This window comes from Rhinolophus hipposideros (assembly GCF_964194185.1).
Source record: "Rhinolophus hipposideros genome assembly, chromosome: 9".
NCBI classification, from domain to species: Eukaryota; Metazoa; Chordata; class Mammalia; order Chiroptera; family Rhinolophidae; genus Rhinolophus; species Rhinolophus hipposideros.
Window position 1 is genome coordinate 13006649 of NC_138055.1, and position 20576 is coordinate 13027224.

The following is a 20576-nucleotide window of genomic DNA, read 5'->3' on the forward strand; positions in this document are numbered from 1 at the left end:
CTCCAAGCTGATTTATTCATTCGAGCAGCCGGACCCGACCCCGATTCCACGTTTTTTTTTTTTCAGTGCTGCCACCGGATCCTACTGAATCCTACTGAAAACGACTGGGTTGAGCTAGGTTAACTTTAGCCCAGAAGAGAGTAACGAGGCACTAGCCCCAACGCGACACACTAGAGGGCGGTCTCGCTTCACCGAGGGACGGCGCGTGGTGCGACAAGTTTGAGCCTCGGCGCGTGCCGTCGCCCGTCCCGCCGCGGGGCCGGCTGCGCCTGCGCAGTGCGCTGCGGAAGGCGGGGCCTCGGAGACCGGCACCGCGCGGGGCAGCTGCGCTTCCGAGGGGGCGCGGGGGTGGCTGTCGTGGTCGCCGCCATGAGTCGCAACTACAACGACGAGCTGCAGTTCTTGGAAAAGATCGATAAGAACTCCTGGAGGATCAAGAAGGGCTTCGTGCCCAACATGCAGGTGAGGCGGGGTCCCGGACGCGGTGGCCGGCGGGGCCTGGCGGCTGGGAGCCCGCGGCGCCTCCCCGCCCCGCGCCCGGCCTCCCGCTAACTCGCCCGACCCCTCGCGAGCTCCGGGGCCGCCGTCGCCCCGGCAGAGCTCCTCCCCCGCCGCCCTCGGGCCTCGGGGACGGCCTGACCTGTGCCGCTCCCGTGTCCCCTCGGGCGGTCCCCATGTCAAGGGACAGGCAAAGCGGGGTGTGTCTGCGGGGTCCAAGTAAACGAGGAGGCGGCGTCCGCGAGCCGTCGTCACGCAGGTGCCGTGGACGCGCGGTGAGAGGCGTGACGTGGCCGAGCGGCGGGGACAGGCGCGGTCTTTGCCACGTGGCCCCGCCGGTCCCGGGTGCAGTCGCGCTGCGCCCCTGAGCGCCCGCCCCCGAGCTGGGCTCCGGAGCCCCGTGTGCGGCGTTCCCTGCTCCGCGTGCTCCTCGCGGCGGCCCAGACTCGTCGGGCGCGCGGGTCGCTTTTAAGGTGCGCTTCGCACGAGGACCTGGAGCCCCGGCCGGGGACAGTGTCCTCCGTGCGCGGAATGAGACGTTCAGCCGGGACGGGACGGCCAGCTCCCCGCTTCCTTTGGCCGGGCGCTGGCCTCCCGATGGAGACCGGGGCGGCCCCCGCCAGAGAGGCGGAAAGCCGGGCTGCCCGCAGCGCCCGGGCTCCGTCACCTTTGTGCCCGGTGTCTTCATGGCAGGGAAGGAAGAAGGAAGGCCTTCGTGCGGCGTGGGTGCGCGAGCGGCCTTGGAAATCCCGCCCGGGGCCCTGCACGTGCGCGGAGCCCGGTGACCCTGAGCCCTGTGGGGGAGTCTTGGCAGCCGCTTCGCCCTTGTGTTCCACGTCGACACCTACTGAGTGTCCCCCGTGAGGCAAGCACGCAGCTGGACCCTGGCGGGGAGAAAAGGCCCGTGGCCGCGAGACGTCTGTTGGCGGTTTTCCCCTCGGCCGGTGTCTGTGCGTATAATCTGGTTCCCTGAACGGAGAGCAGAAAATGAAACTCGTGCCAGGATCATCATAAAGAGATGGGAACGCCCTCGTCTGCAGCGTTTCTGACTTAGCTTGTGGTGCACGTGCTTCTGCTGCTTCTCAGCGCAAGCCTGATGTTGCTAGGCCGGGCCGTCCTGGTGTAACTAAGTGTGCAGTGCACTGCCATCTAGCCCTTGAGACGGTGGACGTGATCTCCTGATATAGTCTTCTTAAAAAGTCAGTGATCTCCAGGCCAAGCTTAAGTCCTGTCACCATGCTTGTGAGGATCACGACTTTCACGCTAATAATTATCCCGTCTCTCACATAATCTCCATTCCTTGCCTAAGACCCACTAAAAACTCCTCTTTGTTCCCTAAAAACACTCCTCTCCTGTCTGTCATCTTTGTGTTCAGCTCCTAAATGTGCTGTCGTCCTAGTGATGTCTCTTGTCTTTAAAGAGCCAACTCAGCAAACGGAACAAAACGTGAGCAACCTGTGAAGCCTGCCCCAGGTCCCTGGACCGCTGACCACTTCATCAGAGCCTTCCCTAGCCCTGTGGCTTCTGTTACAGCACTTGCCTCGCGGCACTCTTATTATCTGCTTGTCTGGGCTGCATCCTAGACTACAAGCTCCCCACGCAGGACCTTGCGTGTTGTTTCGTGTTTCCCCTTGTGCCCAGTACAGTGCCTGACGTATCATCAGTAAATGGGGAATAAATAAATGCGACCCTTACAAATGGTACTGGATACATTTTCCATCAGCTGGTCTTGTTATTTATGAAGTGGTAAAATGCAGAAATCGTCTTTCTGATTAAAGAAATTGTCTTGTCCAGACAATTAAGTGTTAAATCTTTGGTTCTCCATTACTGGGCAGTTCTTTCATGACATTTGATCTCTGATTAAAATGTCCGGGCCATTGTTGTTGCATAGTTGTGTCTTTCATTGCCTTTTGTGTGCCCCTATTGTCAAACTTCTTTATCCCTTAGGATTATGTAAATTATAGAACTGAGCACACAGCTACATAGGTACATGTTAAATTTTTTTGTACTCACTATTTACCTAAGTATAGATTGTAAATCAGCATAGGACGCAATAAAGTGTGATGTGCTGCTGTCTTAAGCCCAGAAAAAGTACACTAAAGTCAGATCACTGCGTTTTATGTTCAGAATTTGAAATTTTGATTCATTTGTGTTTTTTAAACTCGTTGATATTTTAGATATTTTTGGCATTAATTTTATAACATACACAAAAAAATATTTTACCTGTTAAATTCTTAAATGTGGCTTTGAGAATAGGAGAATAAACAACAACTTGTGAACACTTAAAAGTACATTTTTAAGATAACAGTTGACGCTTGAACAACACAGCTTTAAACTGCACGGGTCCACTTATAAGTGGATTGTTTTCAATAAATACTATAAATGTATTTTCCTTATGATTTTCTTAATATTTTCTCTATCTTATTTATAAGAATACAATATATAATACATGTAATATACAAAATATGTGATAATTGACTGTTCATATTATCAGTAAGGTCACAGTTAAGCTATTAACAGTTAAGTTTTGGTGGAATCAAAAGTTATACTCAGATTTTTTTACTATGGGGGTTGGGGGTCAGCACCGTTAACCCTTGTATTGTTCAAGGGTCTGCTATTTAAAGATGGGAACATCTTGTAGTCTTTGATAGGAAATGTTCTGCATGTTTGAGGTAATGTGAAAGTGTTTTATAAAGAGTAAAGCAAAATGAGTATCGCATACAGTGTTTGTATTCTATCCAGTGCCTATACATCATGTACATGTGCTCTGACATAGTTTTTCCTTTTCTTTGGTACCAGGTTGAAGGAGTTTTCTATGTGAATGATGCTCTGGAAAAATTAATGTTTGAGGAATTAAGGAATGCCTGTCGAGGTGGCGGTAAGTACATTAGAATTGTACATGTGGCAATAAAAGTAGTGTCTTCCCTGTGGCCTGAGAAAAAGGGGGGGAATTCAGATAATTATTATTTTAAAATGTTGTCACGAATGACCAAGACTTGAAATGAGACCCAAAAACTTACTTATTTGTGATTGTTAGCTACCTGGCCTTGTAGAAACCACCTGGAGCTGGGTGGACCCGGTTGGTTTTGAGGCTAACCTTGGATAATAAGAGCAATCTCATGTAGTTCTTAGAGTAATTCTAAGAGGAAGATATTCTCTCCACTTTACAGATGTGTGAGTCAAGGTGAAGTAATTGTGATTTGCATAACTTCTTGGTGGCAGAGCTAGACTTCAGAGCCAGGGATGCCTGATTCCAAAGTCAGTGTTCTTAGCGGTATAGATCAGCCTCGCTGAGCTTCAGTTATCCCATCTATAAAAGAAAGGTGGTCACACCGATCTTCAGGACTGCAGCAACGCTTAGACGTAAATATATAAAGCTCTCCTGGTGAGAGTGAGATTGAAATCTAGTTTTAGCCCGTTTGTTTTTTAGATCAGCAAACTATATGTCATCCCGCCTCCTCGCCAGGGTATGCTGACTTGTCTAAAACGACACAGCAACCAAGTGACAGAGCTGGGACTAGAACCCCCGGTGCCCTCTCAGTCCAGTGTTTTCCACGCTCTTCCTCATTGCCCTTCTTTGTCACTTAGAATAAAACCAGTGCGGACCTTTTGTGGTAAATAAGATGAACTATTGAAAGAATACAGTTTTTTATATGGACAACATAACACTCGCTAGTTATGTTTCACATCTCCCAGTACAGCATTTACAAGCAACTTGCTTGTGGTTTGCACAGAACACTGACAGCACGTGCGTCTGCTTGTTCTCACTACCTTTGTGTGCATGCGTTGGCTCTTAAGGAAGCTCCCTTCACACTTCCATCTCAACCATCCGTGTATGCTTTGTTTCAGTAGTCCTAATCGCTTTCCCTCCATGTCATGCGATCTGGAACTGTATGACTGTACTTACTCAAAATCAAATGTGTCCTTGTTTCTAATACTGATTTTCTGTCTTCAGGTGTTGGTGGCTTCCTGCCTGCCATGAAACAAATTGGCAACGTGGCAGCCCTGCCTGGGATTGTTCATGTGAGTCCATTTATATTTTCTCTTAGTCTAAAAGTTTGTTGAATGGATGACTGGCCATGCCGAAATGATAGTGATGTCATGGTGACAGTGACCTTGGAGCATCTGGAAAGAACCATGGGACTTAAAAAATCATTGGGCCTAAATAACATCAGAGGTTCTGGTTGCCTTTGGCTAGAATCTATAAGCATTAGAGAACCTTTGAAGGCGTTTTTAATGTGTTCCTGTTTCTTTGTCATTGTACATCATTATTCCTGGATTAGTGTGCCACCCTTGTAGTTTTCACTGTGGCCCCATTCAAGAGGATGGAAACAAGTCTAAGGATTGGGACTGAGGAGAGGGAGAGAGGACAGTATAGGTCCTCTGGACATGATTGAAAAAGAGGGTAGTGGCGATAATAGGGATAAAACTGGATGGGCCCCACTGTAGTCTAAGGTTAAAATTCCACCATTAGAGGTAAGTGCTAAAATGAATCTACTCTACAGACATTTTTTGAGGTCTTTATGCCAGTTACTATGCTGGGAACTTGAGAAATGAAGACATGACTTATGTATACGAGGAACTAACAAGTGTCTGGGTGTCTCCTGGTCTCCTCACCATGTTTGATCTGCATTCCTCCTGGGTCAGGATCCTTTTCTAGTCCCCAGATGTAGGAAGTATGTAGTATTCATACCATCCAAGCCACTACATTTGTCTGTGATTGCGTAAATACTCAGGACCTATATAAATCAGACACTGTTCTCCTTTTAACCTGACATGACCACGATTTGTCAGTGTCTATCTTTAAATGGCTTTAAAACGTAACAATACATTAAAGTTAGTATGTGTTCCCCCGTATTATGTTATAAAGAGGCTTTTCTGTTGTAGTTTTCCTTAGTTAATGGTCAGACTTTATAAGAAGGATTTTCCTCCACTGTATTAACTTTATGATTAGGAGTTTTTACACCTAATTTTCACCAATAGAGAATAAATATTTCATGAAACTAGGATCTTGACTTGGGTAAGGCTTTAGCCCACAGCTTTTTTGAGAATCAATATCAGGTCCCTCAGGCGACCAGGCAAGCTGTATTTCATTTTCTAATTCTCTTTCAGCGATCTATTGGGCTTCCTGATGTCCATTCGGGTTATGGGTTTGCTATTGGGAATATGGCAGCCTTTGATATGAATGACCCTGAAGCGGTGGTGTCCCCAGGTAAGGTCACTGCACATCTGCTTCAACCGTCTGGCTTCTCGCAATGTGTCAGCCTTTTGGAAATAGAGCATGGCTTCTTGTGTGTGCGTCTCTCAGTCTCATCACATCCTACCGTGTTTTCGTCTCATTTACTGAGGGAATTAAATGTGGACACTCAGGCTATTAAAATACCAAGTAAAGCTTATATTTATTGGGAATTGTTCAGGCTCTTATTACATGCCAGGCATTATTCAGAATTGGCTACAAAATAAATTGAAGCACTTTCCCTGGCAAATTATTATCTTCTCTGTGTCCCAGTTACCTCTTGGGCAAATTGGAGCTAATAATGTTACGTTACCAGGTAGCATGATCGTGAGGATTAAATGAGGCAGGCTGTGGGAAACACTTAGAACAGTGCTAGGCACATAGGAAGTACGCGGTGATTGCTTTCACTCTCATCGCCGTCATTCACGTCCAGTGGCACACACCTTTTCTCCTGTGGGGTGCTTTCACTGAAAATATTTCATATCAGAAATAATATCTTCGCTTTCAGAGTCTGGGAAAAAAGTTTAAATTACACGTTGAGAGTTCTGCCTCTGGCGATGGTGAAGAGGGTTGTTTCAGACTAATCCTCTCCTGAGAATAGTAAGACAGGCTGAATAAAATTTTTTTTAAAATAAAATCTGTTTTGGAAAGCATAGGAAAGCTGAAGGCAGTAAGAACGTGTGAGGCTGCAATCCAGAGAAAAAGAAAAATGCAAATACATGTGCCCAACGTATAGCACCGTTTTTCTCTTGAGGTGACGGCAGATTTCAGTCAAAGGGTGTATAGATGGTGTGAACAATGCAGTTAGCACACTTGACACCTTGACCTCTAACACGTGCATGGTTCTGTGCATACGCACGTTACAGTGCATCCAAGAACTGTAGAATACACCTATTTTTCAAGTGCACACAGAACTTTTACCAGAATTGACCATGTTTAAGCCAGAAAGCACGTCTCAAATTTCAAAGCGTTGAAATCATAGAGCTGTAATTCTCAATATTTTTGGATTCAAGACCGCTTTACACCCTTGAAATTTTGTGAGGGTTGATTTCAAAGGCTCTTATCAATGTTTACCTTACTAGACATTAAAACAAGAATTTTTAAAACAACAAACAAGTACGTGTTTCACTACCCACCAGAGCAAACATGTTATCACATGTCATGTGGCATTTGGAAATGTCACTGTACTCGAGAGAACAAGTTTAAAAGGCTAATAAAGTCCTAGCATTATTGTACATTTAGTCCTATAGGCTTGGAAGGATCTCTGGACCATACTTCAGAGCAACTGATACAGAGGCTATTATCCTACCACAGTGGAATTAGGTTAGAAATCATTAACTACAAAAAAAAAAAAAAACACTCTCATATGTTTATAAATTAAGCAATATGCATTGAAGTAACCCAGGGATCAAGAAAATCATAATGAAAATACAAACTAAGTTAAAGTTAATAAAAATACTTATGTCTAAAAATTGTGGGTTACTGTTAATGCCATACTTGGATAGAAATATATGCACAAATTAGAAAAGAAGGTTAAAATATCAGTGATCTAAGCATCTATCTCAAACAATTAGAGAAGGAACAACAAATTAAAACCCCAAAAAAGGTAGAAAGATGGAAATAATTGACAGCAAAATGAATGAACCAATATCTAATAGAAAGGATAAACAAAGCCAAAAGGTGATCTTGAAAAGGACAAACAATTCATAAACCCCAACAAGAGTGACTGAGAAAAAAAGCGACACACATAACTCACATTCTAATCTCTATCTAGATATTCTCGTTGTTCATTGCTGCCTTCCTGACCCACAAAGCACCGTTAGTATGTCTGTTAACTTTAAATTGTTTTGGTGTCATCAGCCTCTACCCCCAGAGAACTACTTTGTTGGCTACAGTAAAACAGTTATCTTTAAAACAATGGCTGTCTATTAAACTAATGGTGGGAAACCACAGGTAGCACTGCCCAACTACCTGGTTTTGCTAATATTTGACTAATTTTTCTCTGTTTTGTAGGTGGCGTCGGATTTGACATCAACTGTGGTGTGCGCTTGTTAAGAACCAATTTAGATGAAAGTGATGTCCAGCCTGTGAAGGAGCAACTCGCCCAAGCTATGTTTGACCACATTCCTGTTGGCGTGGGATCCAAAGGTGTCATCCCAATGAATGCCAAGTAAGAGCATGAGCTTCCAGTAAACAGAGTGAGAGAAATAATAAGACCCTCCTATTCATTTCCAATGGAGGACACTGAGGAGATGGGGATTGCTTAGTCACTTTTCAGGAAGGGATAATGAGTTGGTTTTTAAGCATGAGGTCCAGCCCACTTTGAAAAGCATACCTAGAACATATAAATAAATTCTAAACATCTGTACAAATATTTTCGATAGGATTTGTCTTAGTAAATAATATTTGAAATGGGCTGTAGCGGGGAGGGAACACTGAATGTTGTAATCTCTCCCGGCAATGTTTTGGAAGAGGGCTGGACCTTAAATGAAGATCAAAGCTTTTTCCTTCTAGGGGTTTAATGTGTATGTACCTCAGCTTCAGAATGCGGGTGCAATAAAAAGCCACATGGTACTTCTGTAAAGGTAGGAATGAGAGCTTAAAATTTAACCTGTATCGCCTGAGGACAGTTAGATAGCTTTATTATCTGACTGTAATTTTTCATAAATTATTAATGAAGGCGGGTAACTGCGGTAAAGTTAATGGTACATAGTGATATCTGATTATGGTTATAAATTTTCTTTGGCTGCTTTAATCACCACCTTATAGAGTTCAGGATAGAGAGGCAAATCGAATGTAAATAAGATTGAAAAATACAAGGGGTTGTATAAATGTCAAGAACTGGAATCATCTCTGATATGGCATTTACTATTTACATTGCAATTATTTATATAACTGCTTTTCTCCAAAAAGTAGAGTGGCTGAGAGCATAAACTTGGTCTCTGGCACAATGCCTGATACGCAGGCGATAGTCAGTGAAGGAGGTTCCCCTGCCCTTTGAGACGTGGTCATCCTTGGGTTTTGCTCTGCTGTGGCTGTCAAATGACTGGCATCTTACTGCCCTCAGAGACTTGGAAGAGGCCTTGGAGATGGGTGTGGACTGGTCCCTGCGAGAAGGCTATGCCTGGGCGGAGGACAAGGAGCACTGTGAGGAGTACGGCAGGATGCTGCAAGCTGACCCCACTAAGGTCTCCGCGAGGGCTAAAAAAAGAGGCCTTCCCCAGGTAACACTTGCGCCGGAGGGGCAGCTGGTCCTTTTCTTTGCATTTTGGTTTTTGGGGAGGAAAAAAATCTCTTCTATGTGGTAAATATATCTGCAGGTTTTTTCACAGTATAGCAAGACAAACACATTTTTTTGTTTATGCTCCGTTCTTACTCTTTTAAAGCGCTATCAGGAGCTTGCAGATGTTCATAAGATAAAACAGGATATCGTGAATTAGAATTAGATGGGAGGAAAATGGAATATGATTATAAGCTTTAAAATGTTTGCCAAAATTGCATATTTACATAATTTGACAATCTAAGATTCGGCTGAAAGTTTGCGGGTGCCTCAGATGAAGAAACACTTTGTCAGTTCCTGGTGTCCATGAGACAAGAATATACCACATGTTTGAAATGTATCGCTAATTTTGATGTCTTTGCTGTGAAATCACTGTGACCTTGGGCAAGTCTCTTTTACCTATCCTCGCCTCATTTTCTTGTCTGAAAATTGGGAGAATTAAAGCTAGGCTACCTCAAAACACTCTTCGAGCACTGCCATTCTCTGGTTCCCCTAAATCATCTATTAGCTCCAGTTAAGGCAAATGTTCTTTCAGTGATTGATAATGGTCGGTGTCAGAGAACTTAACAGATGTTTGAAAAATAATTTGAACTTGGCCCTTGTGTAAGAGTCATTATTCACCAGAGTTCATCCCAAAATTTAACACTTCTCTCAGTGATGTTAAAATGTCCTGTGAGCCATTTAATGATCTAAGTTTTGGTTTGTGAAGCGTTTAATACATGTACCTCAAGCAGATGATGATACAATAAACCTCAGGAGCTGCTCTCCATTATTTTTGTTGTGTGGAATTTTGCTTTAAATGAGTGAAGCATTTCTAAGGCTTAGAAAATGTTTTCTTACATAAAGCACTATTTATGTGATTATTTTTTTGTTGTCATTGGTTGTATTTTCTCTGCTTGCTTTTTAAATGGATTGTTTGAAAACCGGAATAGAATCTGTTTTATCAGGCGTTCTCGTATTTGCAGTTGGGGACCCTGGGAGCAGGTAACCACTATGCAGAAATCCAGGTTGTGGACGAGATTTTCAATGACTACGCTGCTAAGAAAATGGGCATTGACCATAAAGGACAGGTGTGTGTGATGATCCACAGCGGAAGCAGGGGCTTGGGCCACCAGGTCGCCACAGGTACGCTCGGGACCTAATTTTTGGCTTGGTGCTAAAACGTACAGTCAGTGGGGAACCATACAGAGATTTAAGAGAGAAAGCTCTGGAACTATACTGTGTAGGGTTTTATGCCAGTTCTTCTAACTAGCAGTGTGACTTTGAACAAATTAACTTCACTGGGCCTTAACTTCCTCATCTGAATAAAGTGGGAAGAATGATTTATAGGGTGTTGTCGTAGATTAAACGAAACGGTGAGTATAAAGTACTTACAGCAGTACCTGGCACTTGGTAAGTACTCAGTAAATATGGTCTCCAGTTATTTTGTTTACTCTTACAGAGTGCTATTATTGTCTGACCAGGAAAGACCTGAAATTGTAGAGTTTATGTTGTAGACATTAATTCAGGAAATACGTCTTAGATACCTGTACTGCAAGATTGCGTATTATGGTGGATTCAGTGATGAAATAGGCAAGGACTCTGCCATCACATCTTCTTATGAAAGAGATGTGACGTTCATTAAAAAGAGAAAAGTACAGACAAGGTGGTGATGGATAAAATACAGAAGAGACTAAGTGAAGTGGTTAGGGAAAAGATGTCAGGCTTCCAGAGATGGCTTCATGGATATATAACGTGTGCAATTTGGGCAGTCCTACACAAAGGACCTTCATGACCAAAAGACAGCATGAACAAAAGCAGAAAATAGTGGAAGATCACTTTGGATGAATAGTAAGATGTGAGAGGATTTATGAATGCGTGGAAAGTTACAGAGACATATGGAAATTATCATGATAATTCATCCTTGTATGTACATTTCATCCTATGGGAATTTAATCAGTTGTGCCAGCCTGACCAGTTAGAATATTTCATCTAGCAAACATATGGAGCATTGACTAGTATTTGTGAGCTTTCTGCTAAGTACTTCTCGACACTTGGTCTTGCATTTGATTTTCCTGCAGATGTAGCAACTTGTATCTAGCTCTTTTACCCTCTCGCGGAAAAATTATTTTTAAAAACCATGATGATAATAAAATGTATTTTACTACTTCTGTTCCTATTCATTCGCATGCCAGGAAAGGCGTAACTAAACCATGCTGTCTCTGTGTGTATACACATCTTCCCCTTACAAGTTCCTGGATGGCAGATGATGTCTCTAGTCCACATAGTTGTGTCACACATCTCTGAGAAGATTCTCAATAAATGTGTCTTGACCAAGCAAATAGATGAACTCAATAACACTTTAAAGGGAAAGTTATATTTTACTTGGTCTTTTTGTAGACTAAGTTTGAATGTAGCCTACCTGTCTGCAAGAAATCTGAATTATAAAGGGAAAGCTCGCTTGTTTGGACTTGTTGCTGTCTCATTCCAGATGCCCTGGTTGCTATGGAAAAAGCTATGAAGAGAGACAAGATTATCGTAAATGACCGTCAGCTGGCCTGTGCTCGGATCGCCTCCGCAGAGGGTCAGGACTACCTGAAGGGCATGGCAGCCGCTGGGAACTACGCATGGGTCAACCGCTCTTCCATGACCTTCCTAACCCGTCAGGTACAGCTGAAGCTGCTCTTACTCATGGTGAAGTTCAGTGCTTTGAAACAGGGTCGTCAAAGCAAAGCCTGTAGAATTGGGTTTCAGAAGTTTATGTAATATTCAGAATATTGGCAGTGTCTAAGCCTTTGGTGTCTGCTTAAACTAGGTAGCAGACTGTCAGACGTGGAGAGTGAGGGAAGGAGAGAAGCCAGAATTATTTCTGGAATCTTCCTGGAGCCAAGAGGATCGGAGGGCCGGGCCTTCCTCTAAGATTCCGAAGGCTGAGGAAGAATCAGTTCTGAAGGGTGGGAGCAAGAGTAGCCAGGCAGCTTTTCAGCCATAGTTGGAATTGGTGGAATGGAATTTCTCTGTGGTTTAAAAGACAGTTTTTGTCCTTTATGTGAAGCTAAATAATTCTATCTTTGAACTGTTAAATCCCTCACTCCCTTCAGTAACAAACTGCCTGAAATCAATACGATAAGTTGTGAAGAGCTGGTTCTGGCTGGCTGAAATGTAAACTTCTTCTCTCAGGCTTTTGCCAAGGTCTTCAACACAACCCCTGATGACCTGGACCTCCACGTGATCTATGATGTTTCTCACAATATCGCCAAAGTGGAACAGCATGTGGTGGATGGAAAGGAGAGGACGCTGTTAGTCCACCGGAAGGGGTCCACCCGAGCTTTCCCTCCTCACCACCCCCTCATTGCTGTTGATTACCAAGTATGTACTCAGCCACTTGTGGTTTTACGCAGTGGGGGCATGATTCACATAGTTCTAAATATGGATGGATTTAAACAGGAAAGCAGCAATTGTGAAAAGGAAGTAATCTGTCATCCATGAAAACAGTGATTTCCAGTCTTCTGAAGCAGTGAACTCTCCCTATCTTCTGTCACAGTCTAAAAAGTGCTGCATGGAGAACATTTTACTCCATGAGGATGATTTCAGATTATCTTTTTAAGGCCTTTGAATGACAGGGTTAAGATTCAACTCAATCTGTTTCATTCCTCTTATCCTTTTGGTGTCCGGCTGTGATGGAATTAGAAAGGCCCTTAACCTACTCCCATTTCACAGATGAGGAAAGCGAAGCCTGGAGAGGGCAGGTTCCTCACTCAGGATGGTTATTCCCAATAATTCCCTACACGCTTGAATTTTGGTTTGTTCTTAAATTCAGTCTTTCTTTTGCTGCCTTCTGGTCCTCACATTTTCATTCCCTTCCTCTTTTCTCAATTATCAAAGAAGCAAAATAGTCTCTTAATGTAGTTGTAAGAGGAAAGCATTTAGAGGGTCAGGTTTTTCCCACAATCCTCCAGTGCAAGAGGAAATTTAAATCCCAGGCCTAAAAACTCGTGCTTTTCTAACTTTTAACATGTTTGACTTGTGTGCGTCCTCAGCTCACCGGACAGCCAGTGCTCATTGGTGGCACCATGGGAACCTGCAGTTATGTTCTCACTGGCACTGAGCAGGGCATGACTGAGACCTTTGGAACCACCTGTCATGGAGCGGTAAGGAAAACAGAAACTGACTTAGAAGTGCTCTGTTCAATTTATCCATGGTTTTGCATTTTGACAGGTAGATGTACTTGATTCAGCACCAAAGTTGAGGTTTGGGTCTGTCTTGTCTTCTACCTGAATATATTCCCCTAATACATACAGTCCTGTGAACCAGATAAGGTCATCTAGTATCTCTGTCTTGGTGGGGTCACTGTCAGGCCAGGGACTGTCTCTCATCTCTGCAGGTCCACAGTATCCAGACTGAGGAATTGTCATACAAGCATAACTGATAGTACGTCACAGCTTATCTCAACGATTCACCAGACCTACTCGTTTGCATGACTAGCTCCTTACTAAATGGGTCCACTCAAGATTTGGGGGATATGGTTTGATCCCTTCTCATTTCCAGCTGCCTCCCAAATACAAATATTACCCCAGTGATCAAAACCAGTGTGACATTACACTCACACACACACATTAGCAATGTCGAGACACTTGATTGTCACAGTGGGGTCAGGGAGTTTTGCTACTGGCATCTAGAGGGTAGAGGCCGAGGATGCAGTGAACGGTCCTACACAGCACGGGACAGTCCCCGCAACAAGAAGTGTCTGGTCCAAATGTCAGTAGTGCCAAGGTGGAGAAACTTACATCACAAACGGCACAAAGTTTATCTGATGACAGACGTGCTGTTTACAATTTAAAATTAATATATTTATATTGAATTGATAACTAATAGTAATTAGAAATAAATATTAAACCTTTAAATACTAAGTGCTTTGTATAGATGGAAATTTGTTATCTAAAAGGTTATGATGAGGCTCCTAACACAAGGCACATAATACAGTGACAATAGAAAAAGATTGTCTCTTAACTCCTTTTTCAGTTTAAAAAGAAGTCAAGGAGAAGGCATATAATCCTAAAGATTTAAATAATTGCTGGGATTGAATATACACTGTAGCTCAGAATTTATAGTGAAATTTGTTCCTCTCCCAATCTAGGGCCGTGCATTGTCCAGAGCAAAATCTCGACGTAATTTAGATTTCCAGGATGTCTTAGACAAATTGGCAGATATGGGGATTGCAATCCGTGTTGCCTCACCCAAGCTGGTTATGGAAGAGGTAAGCGAGATTTTCATAAATATTCAGCATAAAACTGTTTATGGTTTATGCCAGTACAGAGAGGCATCAATTTTTGGTATCGCTAACAGAAATTATGTTTCTTTTTTGTTTTTTTAAATAACCTCAAGTACAGTTGATTATTGTCTTCTCTTGTTTGGAGTAATTACGAGCCGAGGTAAAGAATGATCTTTACCTTTCATGTATAGTCGCTGTCTGCATGTTAATCTTTGGAAATAGTTTGAGCTGACTCATTTTAACCTTTCTTTTACACAGCTGTACAGTGAACATTTAAATTTGAAAGCAAAATTGAAAAGGCAGTGGGAAAATGTTTGGGGAAACGGTTTTGTTTGATTCACAAAGGAGCAAAAAGTGTAAATTTTATATATGTATGTGTACACATATGTACATATTTAAATTAGAAGCAACGTAAATTTTTTAAAAAGTTTACGAGAAAAGAAAACTAGTCATCCAGGAACTCAGTGCCCTAACACAACCATTATCTCCTTTTGTAGGCTACTTATTGCCTTTTTTTCTAAATGCTTTTTTAAAACGAGTTATAATCATAGTCTAAAAACGTTTTTAGTCCTTTTTTTATTTAGTACGTTATAAATTGTTTGTGTCACTTTTAATGGTTGCCGAATATTCTGCCAACTAACTACCCTAAGTTTCTGCCCAGGTTGGATATTTAAGTAGCTTCCAAATTTTTGATACTATAGGTTTAGTTATAATGAGTGTCGTCACACATGAAGCCTTTTTCCAGATGTTTTAATCATTAAAGTGAAATCCCAAAGTAGAATTACTGCGTCAAAGAGTATGACAAACCCTTGTTTTTTAATAACTATTAGTTTTCCCTAATTTTAAGAACAAACACATGTTTAATTAAGGGGTTTTGGAAAATACAAAGAAAAAAAACAAAACATCTAGGATTCCACCAACCAAAAATAACCACTCTTGACATTCGTATAATTTTTACTTGCGTGTTTTACAGTATTTTTTTCATTCACTCATTCAGCTAATACATATTAAACATCTGCTATAGTTGGGTACTATCCTACCATATTTCCCCGAAAATAAGACCTAGCCGGACCATCACCTCTAATGCATCTTTTGGAGCAAAAATTAACATAAGACCCAGTCTTATTTTACTGTAATATATACATATATATATTTTACTATATATATATATTTAATGTATATTATATATTTTTATACTATACTATATATGTTATACTATATTTAATATATATATAGTAGTAAAATATGTTTTATTATAATATAAGACCAGGTCTTATGTTAAATTTTGCTCCAAAAGACGCATTAGAGCTGATGGTCCGGCTAGGTCTTATTTTCAGGGAAACAGGGCAGGTGCCAGAGATACTACAGTGAACAAAACTAACTTAAATCCCTTCTTGTGAAACTTACCAAATAGTGAAATGTATGGTGTGTTAGATGATAAGTGCTACAAAGTGAAAATGGGGAGGGGTTAGGGAGAGATTGGGAGTGGGTACAGTTTTATGTAGGGCGCAGTAAGGTGGCATCTGAGTGAAGAGCTGAAGGGAGTGAGGGAACGGGCTGTCGGTTTCTAGGGGTAAGCTTTCCAAGCAGAGAGAACAGGTGCGAAAACCCTCAGGCCAGATTATGTTTGGATGTTCACAAAACAACAAAGAGGCCACTGTGACAAGTGCAGGCAAGAGAGACGGGGTCAGAGAGGTGGGGGGTTCCAGATCGTGTGGGTCCTTGTTTGTTCCTTTACAGAGGGCTTTTGCTCTTATTCTGAGACGATGGGAAGACATTGGAGAAATCTGAGCAGAAGAGTAACATGATCTGACTAATATGTATACTAATGGGAAGAATCTAGAAGAGAAATTGATGACGCAGAAAAGAGGGGAATTACAGGATCAGTGTCCTTGCATAGATGAGAGGAGATGGGATCTGGTGTACAAGTAGATGACGTTGGTCTTTGCTAGGAGCTCCGATAATTCATCCTTAATAAAAGGAGAGAATGTACAAATGCAGATAGCCAGGAAAGATATGGTGCAAGTCTGGAGATTCAGTGTAGTAAGAAGTAGCAACTGAGAGTGAGGATGCAGGAGAAGGTATGAAACAGTCATCTAAGAGAGGCAGGGTAATCGGCCTGCTGAGATTCTGGAGAATTGCCAGGGTAGCACAAGGGCCCAGCTGAGCTAAACTCAGTGGTTGGGTGTTGACAGCTACATTCAGATGTGTAGGTGCAGATATGAAATAGATGCTGGGTTAGGGTTATCTCTTACCCAGGGTTGCCAATATGGCACAGCGAAAGAGGCCGGGTTGTTGAGGGTGTTGCAAAGAGTAGATCTCGTGGCGTTTTAAGGGATTATGGAGACAGCATGAGGGGGCGTGAGCTGAAAAGCAGCCTGGGATGCTTGAAACTGCGGTTATGAAGGAGTTGCAATCATTTGTAATGACAAGTTCTGGGCTAATGACCCCAGGAGTAAATGGCTGAGGAAAGTGTTAAAGGAGCAGAAATCTTAAGAAGCCAAGGTACTGAAAGGACCCTCTCCCTGGATACTGAAATCGTTCAGAATTATTATAGCAGGAGGGAATGACCGTGAGCCAGGAACTAGAAATCTTCCCGTGATGATGGGGAGTGATGCAGATTCTAGCAGATAATTGCAACAAGAAGAGTTGGTAGGTGGGTTAAATGAGGAACGCAAGGTTCAAAAATGGGGGTGTTTAGGGAGAATGGTCTGGGAAGAGCCATCAAGAGCAAGGTCACCTGTCCCACTTCTGAGCCTAAGGGCTTGACCCCAGTTTAGGAGAGAAAACAGGTATCACTTCAGAAAGTTGGAAGCAGAAGTAACATCCTCATAGGAGGTCAATGTTTCAGCAAGAACAAGAAGATGAAGGGAATGTTCAAAGAAGATGGGAAGAAGGAGAGGATTTTGCGCTTGACTTAGTGGAAGGAGTTTCAGAGGCCACAGTGGAAAAGTCAGAGATCGGAAGAGAATGAGAGATGGGCCAGAGAAGGGTATGTGCAGAGCTGTATGGGTTTAGTCTGGGAGGCCTAAGCTTCCTGTATTGACATGAATGAGGATAAAGGGGGTGTGTGATGAAATTCATTTTAATGGTGGCAAGTGGTGAATGTGGCTAGGAAGGAAGGGGGCAGGTCTTGCTTGAAATTCACAGAGACAAATTTGTGTGTGTGTGTGTGTGTGTGTGTGTGTATACGTATATACATACACACATACAGTGTTAAATATAGGTATATATGAACTTAATAACTTTCCCTTACTGTGAAGGTCATACATGTTCATTCCAGGAATTTTGACAACTGCAGAAATATATAAAGAAAGAAAATCAAAATTGCCAATAACCACCATCCAAGGATAATTACCGCTAACAGGATAGTTTGGTACATTCCCTTTCAGTTGGGTATTGGTGTATATGTTCTATTCATTTATGTTGACTGCTTTTCTTAGTTACACGAGTGATACATGTTCTTCGGGAAAATTTGGAGAAATGCAGAACAAATATAAAGCACGTTGAGAGTGTTTATCTTACTACCCTCTTACCAACACTGAACTTAATCATCTTTTTAATCTTTGCTTATTTGGTAGGGAGGGAAATCTCAGTAATGTTTTCATGTGTATTTCTTTAACTATAAGTGAAGTTTAGTGCTTTAAAAGCTTCCCTTTTAAGGAGACTTTACACTGTTAACCCTCCCTGCAGGCTCCTGAGTCCTATAAGAACGTGACCGATGTCGTGAACACCTGCCACGATGCTGGAATCAGCAAGAAGGCCATTAAACTGAGACCGATTGCTGTTATCAAAGGCTAGAACCCTAACTGTGGCCCCCGGAACCGCTGCCCTTCCCTGAGGTGTACGTGGACTGCAGTGCTCTTCAGACATCAGACTTAAGAAACCTGACGGGTTCCAGAAAGTGCGGCTGTAACTACCCAGATGGCTGACCAGGAGGCTGCTGCTTCAGGAGCTGTGAACTTCCCTTCTGGGAGGAGTCATATTGCCCTCATTTGGAAAGGGATGTGTGTGCTTCCCCCTGCTTGTGTCACCGATTCTTAGGAAAATTTATTAGCGGGTGGGGATAGGTCAAGAAACTGCCTTACTCAGTTATACGAGTCTTTAATCCCGTGATTAATCATCAGAATGGACTCCTCATACCAAGCTCTCTTTACATCCTGAGAGATGTCATAAAGAACATTCTATGAAATGAGAAGGTTTTGGCACGTTTCCTTTCTGCCCTCCTTTTGTCATTTTGTCCATTCATCTACCGTCTATCCCCTTCCCCAGCACTGAGCAAAAAAACCCTAAATACCACTCTTACCCAGAGAGTTCCCACGGGGTCATACCCGGGTATTAGATGAATGGCTGATGGGACATACTGAGGAGGGAGTATGTGTGGAAGTATGAGAATAGAGACCCACAGAGAAAATAAGTGTTCATAGACTTCCTACCTTTCTCGTTCTAAATTTAAGGCAGAGCTCTGACTTACCAGCAAAATGGTATCAGCTGGTATCTGTCATTAATTAAGCCTCGTCTGGCAGACTTTTGTTGAATAATAACTTGCATAGTAGCAGCAAAGAATCCTCACATAAAACTCAGTATCTTTACATGGGTGATTGAATTATTATAAAAACTGTAAAGGACCACATCTGTTGTGATATTAATGATTGCTCTGTGTTGACAGGTTGACTGTTCTTGTGCCACCGAATTAGATTTCATGGTACGCACTGTGGTACCTCGAAGATGTGCGGGTCAGAGGTGACTAAAGCCATGGTGGAGTCCAAATAGCCAGTAAAATAGAAAAATCTAATAAAGTTGCAATACATTGTTTATGTTTTGTGCTTAATAATTTATAGTCTAAGATGATTTGTATTTGTTTGGAGTCACTTTGGACAGTATTGCTGTTTTCTGATTTTCTCTCAGGGTGCTTTCATAGACTCACCCGAAAAAATATTCTTTCCTAAAACTTACCCCTCAACTGAAAATAAAAAGCCCCACTGGAGTATCTTCTAGGTACTATTTGGAAGGCTAGGGGAAAGCAGACTGACTCTGAGAAATGTGATACAAAGTAACATAGCATATCTTTACTCTGAGCACTCAGATTTTTGATGGTAGAGTTTGAAAGTTATCAATAAGTAAGTTAGGAATCTTAATAATGCCTTCAGATTGGAGCAGTAACTTGTGCACAGGTGACTTAAGGGTACAAGTTACCGGGAAACACTGGAGGGCATTGAAAGATGAGAAAGGCTTCTGGCAGCTGCGATGTTCTCTGGAGATGAGGCAACGTTGGAGCGTAGGGCGGACTCCCTCCAGCTGGGCTTGTCTAATGACACGTCACTTGGAACTAATTCAAAGCAAGGGCTCCTCCCAACACTAACTGAGGTCAGTGCAAGAAATGCTGCAGATCAAATTTATTAGATGCCTTACTCTCCAGGGAGGGGAGAGAGGGGCAGGTGAGGAGGAGAAATAAAGAATAGTTTATGCAGTGGCGTTTCTGCTTTATAAGCTTTTCCTATACGTAGCATTTCCAGTGAAGTTGACCCAGTTAATGATCATAGAAAGTAGTGGTTAATATTTTAAGTTCAAAGAGAAAGGTACAAATGTTGTTTTCCTTGTTCTAAAGATGTTATTTTCCCATTTGAGGCCAAAAGCCAGTTTAAAAGAAATGCTAACGTGAAGCTGAAGTAACCAGCTGTTTTTATTGCCTGGAGTAGAAATACCCCTGTGCACGTGCACACAGCAAGGAACGCCCTTGATAAGGCACTGTCTGGTTCTTTCAGGCATGGAGATGAGACTTAACACTGGGCACAGCTGGGTCCCTTTCTAAGGCCTCCGTAGTCAGTCGGTTTATAATTAATTTTCTCAAAAGCTGACTGACATTCACACACTGGTGATAGACTGTATTATTCCTGTTAGCAGCATATGGTTAGGAAAACCAATTCATGAGACATAACATAGGAACACTGGTTTTCTATTTTTCTGACTATTTCCTGGAGCAACAAGGAAGTGAAGATTCAAACACTGAATAAAATCTTGCAGATCTGAAGACACTCCCACCTTGATCTTTATAAGATAACCTTTGAAACCTTGAGCACAAGATAACATGTTTTCTAACTTTTCCTGTTTTTTTCTGCTCAATACTTCATTTTTTTCTTCATGTTCATTGTGAAGCTTTTCTTCTATTTCTGAAAGTGAGGCTTGTATATTGCAGAAACTTTTATAGCTCTGCCCGATATCCCATTGCACAACTCTGTTCATTCTGTTCTTGCTTACTTATGTCCCTATTCTTTCTGCACCTGCCCCAATGCTCGACTCTGGGATTTTCA

At 42.4% G+C, this 20576-nt stretch overlaps 1 protein-coding gene across 1 annotated transcript; it reads left to right on the forward strand.

The window, feature by feature from the left end:
* The first annotated feature begins 271 nt into the window (after window positions 1–271).
* RTCB (RNA 2',3'-cyclic phosphate and 5'-OH ligase) lies at window positions 272–19080 on the forward strand. The gene is made up of 12 exons (XM_081061531.1): window positions 272–462; window positions 3298–3376; window positions 4454–4521; window positions 5611–5710; window positions 7748–7904; window positions 8802–8958; window positions 9980–10139; window positions 11485–11660; window positions 12174–12362; window positions 13034–13144; window positions 14131–14250; window positions 17959–19080. The coding sequence occupies exons 1-12, from the start codon at window positions 370–372 to the stop codon at window positions 18064–18066; spliced, it is 1518 nt and encodes a 505-aa protein (XP_080917657.1). The 5' UTR covers window positions 272–369; the 3' UTR covers window positions 18067–19080.
* The last annotated feature ends 1496 nt before the right edge of the window (window positions 19081–20576 follow it).